The 11,262-nt window shown below is 35.1% G+C and overlaps 1 protein-coding gene across 1 annotated transcript; it reads right to left on the minus strand.

Moving 5' to 3' along the window:
• Positions 1–17: 17 nt before the first annotated feature.
• Positions 18–5,736, minus strand: LOC109241024 (UPF0061 protein azo1574-like). Its single transcript, XM_019407732.1, has 8 exons — positions 5,368–5,736; positions 3,968–4,077; positions 3,828–3,884; positions 3,449–3,748; positions 2,851–3,098; positions 1,675–1,981; positions 1,326–1,599; positions 18–565 (listed from the first exon to the last, which is right to left on the minus strand). Exons 1-8 carry the CDS (start codon positions 5,704–5,706, stop codon positions 311–313), a joined length of 1,890 nt encoding a protein of 629 aa, XP_019263277.1. The 5' UTR covers positions 5,707–5,736; the 3' UTR covers positions 18–310.
• Positions 5,737–11,262: the final 5,526 nt, after the last annotated feature.

An 11,262-nucleotide genomic window follows, 5' to 3' on the forward strand; every position in this document is an offset into this window, starting at 1 on the left:
GGGGGGGGGGCCTCATATAAAGAGAAGACATTTACTGTAGTAATTATCAGATCTTACATCAACTCTCAAAGTAAACAAGCTAATCGAGTTCATATCATGTAACATGAGACCCCAAAAAAACGCATTTTCCAGCACAAAAATAAGAGTGGAAATGCTACAGAGACTATATAACCCAGAAAAAAAGGCAATAGGCGACGACAAATGAAAAAAGAAATAGCTACACCTTTTACACATTACTACAAGAACGTAGACTAAAATTTCTATTACATATACAAGTTTATATCTTGTATTACATAGTAGATAGATCAACTCATGAGGAACAAGAAAGCATGCCTACACCTGGACGATAAGCCCAGGCTGGAGGTAGGCGGGCGTACTTCTCCATGCCAGGTTGTTCATCAAATGGATGTTGCATAACTTTCAGTAGTCGACGGACTTCCCCAAAATCACCTTGTTCAGCTGCATCAATCGCGCTTTGGCATAGGTAGTTTCTAAGGACGTACTTTGGATTTACAGAATTCATGGAGGCTTTTCTCTCCTCGTCCGATACACCACTAGTAGACAGCTGTAGAGTAGAATAGTGGCTAGTTAAGCATCTCGTATGCAAGAAAGATGTACATCGTAGAGAAAAGTTGGACCAAATGGAGTAAATTGAGCACATATTGTAAACAAGGAGAATGGTTTCGTGCCAGTATCATTGTCGACTGCAGCAATAATACAACCGTTACTTGTACATTTACTTTAAGCTATAGTTCCGACATCCGACTTTTTTCTCTTCTTCTTACTTTAAACTTTTGGCTCCATTTTTACCTCTCTTTTTATGTTTTTGCATCATTAGGGGCCTTCTGTAGTTCAACTGTACCTATTGCTTTTGACTCGAACTACATATACATATAGAAAAAAAAAAGTACAGATTTAATAAGATCAAATGTATCCTAAACTCACTGACTTTAGATCCTGTATGAGGTCGGGGAGAGTAAGGGGGTGGGGCGCAGAGATAGCGAAGCCCTAAAAATAACATAAATCTACAGATGAAGCAGGTTATCTTCTTGGAGAGTAAAATTTGGCATTTCCACCTACAGCAGCCCGTGTCTACGCCTCTACGAGAAACAGTGCAGGTGAGTAAAAAGTTATTCTACAAAATTTAAAAGCATAATAAAATAGCACTCTAGATCCTTATGAACAGGATCACAGTATACCAAGAAAACAGAAACACAAAGCAGAGCACCATTAAAAAAAGATGATATGACTTCGTCGTCATGATTTACAATGTACTATGACTGAGCTCAAGCAGAAGATAATTCCTGATTCAAAATTATACATACCTCCTGTATGTAGGATTTCACCCAGCTTGTCCAAGCTTCCTTGCGTTCCATACCAATATCCAAAAGACCAGCTTTCAGAGGAATCAGTAACTGGTCTGCTGGAATTGTAGGATCGGCCTTGACATTTGATAGTAATCGGAAGAAGTTGGTGTAATCAACTTTATCAACAGCCATATTCTTAAGTAGATCACCAATCATCTGTTTATTGTACTTAGCCAAACCAAGCTTTTTCGTCATGATAGCTTGATAGTCATCCATGAATTTGATACCATACCTAAAAAAGTCAACAGATGAAATGTCAGTCAACAGTAAAAAGATAACGACAAGCTATGGTAGTATTTCATGTCACCTCTCCATGGCATAATTTGACTCCTTATCATTTAGCAACTGTGCAGTAGATAGAGTTTTAGCAAACTGAGCAACATTCCATAAACCTATATCCGGCTGATTTGCAAAACAGTATCTTCTGCCAGGTAGATCAGTGGTATTTGGTGTGAAACTCGGATCAAAAGCATCTAAGAATCCAAAAGGGCCATAATCAATGGTGAGGCCTAACACACTCATGTTATCAGTATTCATCACTCCGTGTGTGAACCCAACACCTTGCCACCTTGCAATCATAGAAGCAGTCCGCTCAGCAACTTCCACCGCCCATGCTGAAAAAATGTACCCATGCATGTGAGAAGAGTAATTTGTGAAGGACTCAAAGTATGCAGCTAAAAATTATTTTTTCCCCAAGTCTGTAACAAGAACACACAATAAATGGCACAGAATATAATGAAAATGAAGTTAGAACTATGTTACGAGAATGCATGCATAAACTCCAGGTCCTATTTTATCTGGATGGTAGAGCATAGCAGATCATCACCAAGACTGCACAAATGGCCAATAAAAAGAATAGTATTATCCCTTTCCACGTGACATGGGAGGACATAAAGGTCCACCTCAGAGACATAAAAATGAGAAGATCGTTAAGAGTTTGCTGAGAATGAAAATACTGAAACCACGGACTACTCATCAAGAGGCAATTACCATCACTCGAATTTAGCACAGGCATTAAAAAATCCATCCCTATATCTACTTCAAGATAACAAATATTAACACATAGTAAGGTAACCAAAAAGTAGTATCTTTTAATGACAAAAAGTACTACTTTTTCTAGATATTAAGCATTTTGGAGTCCGAAAATAGAAGTTCGCCTCAAACTAATCTTATTAGCTGGATTTTAGAAGCCTGGCAGATCATTATCAAACACGCGCAAATGGCCACTAAAACGCATTATATTATCCCTTTTCCACTTACATAGAAGGACATTAAGGACAACTGGCACGGACGCATAAAGATGAGAAGATCATTAAGAGTTTTGCTGACAATGGCAATGTTGAGAAAAGGACTGCTCATCAAGAGGCAATTACGAACACTCTCTTCGGCCAACACTCAATTCAGTATTAAAAAGGAGATCAAATATAGCAAAGACAGATACAATCCACCCCAATATCCACTTCAACACGACCAATATATTTACCTGCATATTTGTTTGAAGTTAAATCCACAGCCGAATCATCTTCTTCGCCTGTGCTGAATGATATGCTTTCGCTCTTGCTCATGTTCTCTAGATGGGGAAAGTGATGTCTAATGGCGTAGTCTGCTAAAGTACGCACAATCTCAAGATCCTTTTTACCCCTAGAGGCATGTAGTTGGTAAGAACCAAAACGCAGGAAGGATTGAGCAACTCTACAGACAATTGCACCGGGCTCATCCTTCGGGTTCCCACTGCATGAGGAAAAACGGAGTCATCAACAGCAGCGGAAACAAAAACACACTTGAATGGACCAAAAAGACCAACTATCCCCAGCATAAACCTATAAGATGGATCCCTTTTCAGACTCCAAGTCTTCAGTGAAACAAGTTCACAAGTGGTTCTCATCAATTTTAATGTAAAAACTGTGTTTATATCATTCTTCGAAAGAGTCTAGGACTCAAAAGTATTTTAAAACAAAAATGATAGACATACTGTGAATTTAACTATATATATACCGAGAGAGAGAGAGAGAGAGAATGCAACAAAAGTCTCAATGGATCCTGGCAGATTAAATGGCACCAAAACTGTAAGAGTAACATACTCATAAAACATGTCCCTAGTGACATCTTTTCCTGTCGTTACAAGACAGAGTGCTCTTGTAGTTGGGATTCCAAGGCTGTGCATTGCTTCACTGCAGAGGAATTCTCGAATACTACTCCGAAGAACTGCGAGACCATCAGCAAAACGGCTATATGGGGTCTTCCCAGCACCCTTTAGCTGCAGCTCCCACCTTTCGGATTTTGAATTCAAAACCTCTCCAAGAGTTATTGCTCGACCATCACCTAGCTGACCGGCCCACGTCCCAAACTGATGTCCTCCATAGTTCTGGGCATAAGGCGCACTGAACAAGCAAATATAACCTAACTAGTTATAAGACTTAAAAAGTTTAAGCAGATCCAAACTAGAGAAGCGACACTTACGCTCCCACTAAAGGTGATGCCCCTGAGAACAGAAGTGGAAAATCAGGCCTCTCAAATCTGAAAGGTTAAAAAGAATTCAGTGTCACTTCCGTCACAACATAATTAGAAAGGACAATCTTCAGCAAGCATTAAAACCTCACTCTTTAGGATCCAACTCAAGTAACTCTGCTACTGATTCTGACCACACAACGAGCTGGGGATTCTCCACCTCTACAGAAGGCAACACTTTTGTATAGCAAGCATGCAATACCTACATAAGCACAATATTTGACTCGACGAAATAACTTGTAACATAATTTCCACCCCTATGCAACAAATCAACACCTACATAAGCACAATATTTGACTCGACTAAATAACTTGCAACATAAGTTCAACGCTGCGGAACGAAATTTACATCATATCTCATCGTAGACAAATTCACAGGGGACTGCAGCACTTAATACATATGGAACATGCGGATTTCATTTTCCTTGCAATGCAGACACACTACGAATGGAGATTTTAAGCTTCCTAATCCGGCTACTACCCACGAAACAAGTCTATAAAATATCAAACTTGTAAACTATTTCAATATTGCCAAATGAAAATTACAGAAGTCCACCTAGTGTCTGAACCTCAACTGAATCAAACTTCAACATCATTTCTATCAAGACAATTTTCGCAAGCACAACATTTACAAAAATGAATACTTGAATAGAATTTGTTTTCTTCAAATTAAAATTGAAAGGGACTGCAGCACTTATTATTTTCTTGTTACGCTGCCAAAGAAACTGTCTCATAAACTGGCAAAAGATGAACTTTCCTCATATAGCTGATAATCCATGAGTAAATTCAGAGCCCATTTGGGTTAGATGATTGTAAATAGCTGATAAACTTTAAGTGATCAAAAACATTATTAAGTGCTTAAACTAGTTTTATAAATAAGCAGTTATGTATTTGGATAAAAGTGCTTAAACTTATAATTAAAAAGTTGATTAGTTTGGTAAAAAAAGTGCTTGACCAACTTATGGCTTTTGGTTGATTTTGCCTTATAAGTAATTTGGGTGTTTACCGAACGTGTAGATATATAAGCCAGTTTGATGAGCTTATAAAGCTTAGCCAAACACCCTCTTATTAACTCTCCCAATTATAATCATTTTCAACAATTGCCAGTAATGCCCGCAAGGGTTGGCTGAGTTGGTTGGGTGAGTAGTTTCCCACATGGGAGACCTGGGACCGATTCCCCTCACGAGCAGGCTCCTCAGTCAGAGCTCGTCGCACCGGGCGTGCCTAGTGCGTTTTGCATCTCCTGTGTGGTTTGCGAGCTATTGCAAAGTGAGCAGGTTACCCAGTGCACACCCGAAAGGTAGCGGCTGCCGGTCCCCCCGGGACTTCTCCAAATAACAATTGCCAGTAAAAAGTTAACGAAATTACAATTAGTTCTAATACATAAGGGAACTTTCCAGTTTCAATTCAAATAAGATCAACAATTCAATAAAGATCACAACTTCAATAAAATAAAATAAAAAACAATTAAGATTCCCAAAAAAAAAAAAGACCTCTCTTGGGATGGTATCGGTTCTTAGATCAGCAGGAAGTTCACGAACAAAAGAGTGATCCCAATTAAGCTCTTCAAGTTTCAACATACGTTTGCTATTGCAATTGCTATTGCTATCATTATTTTCTATACTTTGTTTCTTGAAATTGTCAGCAACTGAATCAACGGTTGTAGAAGTAGCTGAGTCCATAGATGAAGAAAATAATGGACGGCGGTGATGGGGTTGAATTGGGAGGGAAAAGGGGTTGTTTGGGTGAAAATAGAATCTGGGTCGGAGAAGAGAAGAACGGAGGTGGAAGAAGGCGGTGGATGAAGCTGAAATGCGAGAAAGCATTTGCATACTTTTCTCTGTGTTTTAATCTTAAAAAGGGGACATAAATGAAATAGTAATACTTTACTATTTTGTTGGTATCTTTACATAAATAACCAGTTATTCTGGAACTAATTTTTTATATTATGTTATAATATATGTATTTCTATAAAATTACTTTATTGTAACAAATAAAAAGTATATGAATAAACCAAATTGTTATACATATACAGAGGTTTGATTACACACCAATGCTAACTATTTTTAGTTTAAGTGATTACGTCGGCGGCTATTTTAGTTAATTCCTTTTTTGTTTTGGTTTATCACTCGTGCTTTAGTGGCTTTGGGACCTACTAAATTCGAATTTCTATTTTGGAGATCGGAAGTAAAATGCTTCCTTTCAAAGGTGACTCTACATTCAAAGCTTGAAAAGAAAAGAAGCCTCAAGCTGATATGTCATCATGTTCGATAATTTTGAAAGAAAGAGTTGAGGGCTGATCTACGACCACCCTGTCACTCGTCACACATGCTATATGTGTGATACCCGAAAATATCTATATATACTATATTAAAAGCACGAAGGCCCTTAGCGAAATGTCGTTCGCCTTTTTTACCCTTTAAAAATATATTTTACATCGGATAAAATTGTAAAATCAAAAAGCTTTCCAAATATTTGAGCGTTCTAAATCAACTAAGTTTTTTCTAAGTAATTCAGTGTTTGATATCTTCTCCTAATAAGGATACAAAATATTAAGACAATAAAAGAATCCAAAAAAGTAGGAGGAAATTTTTTTCGTTAGTTTCCAACAAGGAAACTTCGCGATTTTGTATAATATTACTGTTCTTTGTCCTTGTTTAATCATAAAGATCAAATTTGCCTCTTATTTCCCTTTCATATGATTTATTTATTGTTTATAGAATTTCAATGAAAAGTATTTTTTTAGAAGCTTGGTTGTTAAATTCTTTTTTTCTCAAAATTTTCTAATTCGTTTATTCTCAAAATTTTCTACGACAGTAGGTTATAGGAAGAGTAAATATTTTTGGAAAAAAGTAATAATTAATTTGTGAAAAGAAGTAATAAAAATTCGTGTTAAAAAGAAATTGCATAATTTAATTTTGGAAATAGGAATCAGTTACGAAATTTATCTTGTAGCTGATCACTTTTTATATTGATCTGTCACTAGCGATATTTTTTTATTATTTAACTACATAAATTTTTTCATCACTAATTTATTTCTTTATGTAGTTGACTTATCTAGAATACATGGTATCTAGACGATTATTTTGATACGAAACTAATATAAAAGGACACTAAACTTTCAAAATCATCTCGGTTGTTTCATGCTTAGCCTTTACCTTTTTTTTTTTTACTAAATAGGCTCAATATTTGTCATTTTCAAGAGCTTATATTTCAAAAAATTATTTTAAAGGCTTATATTTTTATAATTTTATATGCATCGTACAAGGTACAGGCACATCGCGCATATACTAAAACTAGTTTAATTAAGAATGTAGGTACTTACCATTAGTTGTTTGACAAACTAAAACTATGACTCTTCTTATGTTGAAAGTATTGATAAACTTTGGTCCTTCAGTATGTTAAAATCCACTTTGTCCCTTTCTCCTGTAGTTAGTTTTTTTATATATATAGTTAATAGGGAATAATAAAAGGCTCTTAACCACCGAATATTTTGGTGGAATAAAGTTGAAGGCACTAAAATATCCATAGCTAGCTATTGGCCCGTACGAATTCAAATTAGTCGGGTTAGAGATTCTGATAAAGAATACCGAAGAAAGAAAGAAAAACTCTTGAATGTTGAGCTAAAACCATGACAATACGATTAGTATTGTTACCTCTTGACTATTGGATTGTCTAATTAAGGACCTCCTTTGTCTATTTGAGCGTATAATTGAGAGAGTTTTTACTTTTAGTCCGTACCAGAAATTATTTATATTGGGTAACCCAAAAAGTATATAAAATTTGTATAATTTTTATACATAACATACAGAATATATACATATATATACATAAAATATACATAATATATATATATATATATATATATATATTATTTCGGATAATATTTTGATAGCAGCTATACAGTGTTAATTTCCCTATAATTAAGTCTTTTCAATATTATGCATTGATTTGATGAAATGGTACATGTGCGTGTGAAAAAGTACTTCATGAATTAAATCTCCTTACACGTTTGTTTGTTAAAACTTAATAGCAAAAGTGATACATAATTAGGATGTTACTAACTCAGATGTTAGTGTGATTAAAGAGATCTTTTCCTTCCTATACCATATATGGAATTTTATTACCAAAAATGTGCACAGTTTCTAATTTACCCGCCCTGTCCACATTTTTTCTACAGTTATTATACCAATCATTAAATACTAATTAATAATAGCTGAATCTTCCTAATTTGTCGAGCTAAAATTTAGGAAAAGAATATTCTAAAAAGATTTGGCGTAAATCAGATCAAATCATATCACGGAAATCCTTTATCTTCAACTTATAATCAAATTTTGTTCTTCGGTATTCTCACAATCGCTACAAATCAAAATCTCAGTTCGTCGAAATCAGAAGCTCAATTTCAAATTGTAGAAATCAGTTCTACAAATCTCAGTTTGTCGACTTTTTTCCTCAATGCACTAATCAAAAAAGCGACAAAATATTCAACAAATTCAAGTCAAATTGTAGAACTCAATTCTGCCGATTCTCTGTTCTTGTCTTTTTTGTCAATCCAAAATTCAAAAAAGCGACAAAATATTGAAGAATACCTCAGCAACGACACGCAATCATGTCCAAAATCCCAATCATGCTACATTTTAATTGCAATTGGGATAGCTATGGCAGATTTAGAGATTTTCAAGTTGATGGCATTGTGCTCGATGAGGATGCAAGTTACAGTATGTTGATTTCTACAATTGCAGAGCAATTAATGATTGATACTTCGGAAAAAATTGTAGAAATCAAATACATTGTGAATGAGAATTGTCCTCCAATGGAGATTAGGAACAATATGGGGGTTAGTGTGTATATGGAGACAAAAAAGGAGAATAAAAACTTAGGATCGTATCCGTTACTCATAAGTGTACGAGATTTCAATATGGAATTGGCTATTACAAATGAGAACAAAAGTGCAGGTTTGTTATGTTTCAAATGCTATGGAAGTTTGTTTTTACGATAATATCTACAAAATTCCTACATTTATCTACAAATAAACTACAAATCAATTTTAGGATGTATAAAGCAATATTGTTTTCATGCTTATCAACACCATTACTATATTTATACTACAATTAAGCTACAATCCATGTTGAAAAAAAATTGACCACAAAATTTTCTATTCATCTACAATTTATCTACAAAGATTCTATAAAACTGTAATGACACTGTTTATCTTTATTTTCATGCAGGTTCGTCTAGGACAATACAGTTACTTGATATGCCAGCCTCTCCCGTAATAGAGGAATATCAAAGTGAAATAATAACTGAAGATACACAAAGTATATCGAAGAAGGACAAGTGTATCAAGACAAGCAAACAATTGCAACTGCAATGAGGCACTATTCTGTCATGCACAAGTTCCAATTCAGGGTTAAAAGATCTAGCCACAGAAGGTATGAAGATATTAATTGTGAAAAGACCTTTATAAACAGTATTTTGCTTGTGATATGTAGATGAAAAGTAGTTATATTGTATAGTGTGTTACTTTATGTTAAAACAGTCCTTTTGTTAAATCTACATTGATAACCTGTATTATAAATGTATTTTTTTTTAGCTACTGGCTTATATGCGTTGCAGAAAACTGTAATTGGCACTTCAAGGCAACATTAATTAATGATTCTGCAATGTTCAAGATCAGGAGTTTCAACCGACAACACACATGCACCTTAATGGACGATACATTCATACAGCGCAAACGTACTGCTGTTGTAGTTGGTAGCATGGTCATGCCAAAGTATTGTGATCCTAAGACAGTTTACACACCGAAGGACATACAAACTGACATGTTGTCCCAACACGGAGTGAACCTAAGCTACATGCAAGTATGGAGGGCAAAGGAAAACGCTTTACAGTTATTGAGAGGTCATCCGGCTGACTCCTCCAGCAAATTACCAAAATATTTTTATATTCTTGAGAAGATGTATTGATAGCATTCATGGCAGCTCAACATCATTAAAGGAGAAGGATGAAGCTCTGGAAGCTCCAAGAAGGCCCATGACAAGGTCTCAAACAAAGAAATTTCAAGACAAGCTTAATGGGCTTCAATTGGCAATTAAAAAGTGTCTTATAATAGAAGAAGAGCTCCGGCACAAGGAGGATCTTTGGGTCAAGTCTTACAACTATTTTGAGGCCCAAATTAAAGTGCAAGAGGAGATGGAATGAGGCCCAAATATGCCCCAAAAGAGAGGAATTTTCAGCAGCCCAAATAAGCCCAAAAATAGTTTCTAGAATATATATTTAATAGTTGTTTTAATCTATGTTGACTTGCATTGGTCTATGTGTATGTTGAATATATTGGTCTTAGTGTGGGTAGTCTTCTATGCTTCTAGGGAATATAATTCTCATTTATTGAAGTTTTGACTAGCTCTTTCTTTACTACTATATAAAGGGGGGTTTGTCTTCCATTGTAGGGAGATTGAAGATTAATATTATTATTGTGAGTTCTTTTGAACCTTTGTGAACTTTACTTTGAAGATTTATCTTGCAACCCTAACTAGTTCATAGCTTAAGGTAGTAAGATAATTTTCTTTCTTGTGATATCTTTGGTTTCTTTTGATATTCTTCGAAGGCGACTAGTTTCTTTTACTAGTTGCTGTCGTAAGTTATTCAAACTAGAAGTCAAGATCCGAATCTAGTTCTTGATTAGCTTATCTCTAGTGAAGGCAATTGGTTTCATAACCAACTTGTTGTCATTAGGATCTTCAAAATCTAGATTAACATAATCTCGGGTTCTTGGACCTTTCCTTGAATTTCAACATATCTAGCTTATTTTTCTTGCTCCGCTTGCATTTCTTTGCTACTTCCGCATTTCATCAACTTATTTTCTTCAAGTTCTTGGATCTCCCAACCTTTGTGTTATCAAGTGGTATCAGAGCGGTTTATCAAGATTCCGTTCTTGATAAATCTTGGGGATTTCTTGAACAAAGGAGCAAAAAAAAAAATAATAAAAAAAAAAACGAAAAAAAAAGGAGAAACATATTTGCTCTTCAAGAAATCAGATTTTTATTTGTGTTTGTTTCCAAAATCAAGGAAGGAAACAAGAAGAGGGGATCCTAATACTTTGATCTTGTTCAAAAAAAAAATCCTTTACTTTGTTCGAGGTTTGTTTCAACTAAATCCTACTCTTTCTAGGATTGGTTCTTCACTTTCTTTAGTGCCCCAAATTTCGTTGTTTTACTACTAAGGGCTTTGATACGAGTTGGGTTTAATTATAAATCTACAAGGTATTTTCCAAAGGTTAATTGAGGGGAAAAAGGCAAGAGTGGGTGAGAACAATTGAGGGAAAGAGCCAAAGTTTGAGTGATAACTATTATTATTATTATTTTATAAAGATGTCTCATACAGGTGTT

This window comes from Nicotiana attenuata, unplaced genomic scaffold (genome assembly GCF_001879085.1).
Source record: "Nicotiana attenuata strain UT unplaced genomic scaffold, NIATTr2, whole genome shotgun sequence".
Taxonomy (NCBI): domain Eukaryota; kingdom Viridiplantae; phylum Streptophyta; class Magnoliopsida; order Solanales; family Solanaceae; genus Nicotiana; species Nicotiana attenuata.

What these genes read in the sequence shown, in the direction of transcription:
- LOC109241024 (XM_019407732.1), bottom strand. Translation starts at nt 5,706, where the DNA reads ATGCAAATGCTTTCTCGCATTTCAGCTTCATCCACCGCCTTCTTCCAC. An exon ending in ACTAGGGACATGTTTTATGA is followed by an intron (nt 3,099 to 3,448) that starts GTATGTTACTCT and finishes TTCCTCATGCAG; the next exon opens with TGGGAACCCGAAGGATGAGC. An exon ending in TCAAATTATGCCATGGAGAG is followed by an intron (nt 1,600 to 1,674) that starts GTGACATGAAAT and finishes TGACTTTTTTAG; the next exon opens with GTATGGTATCAAATTCATGG.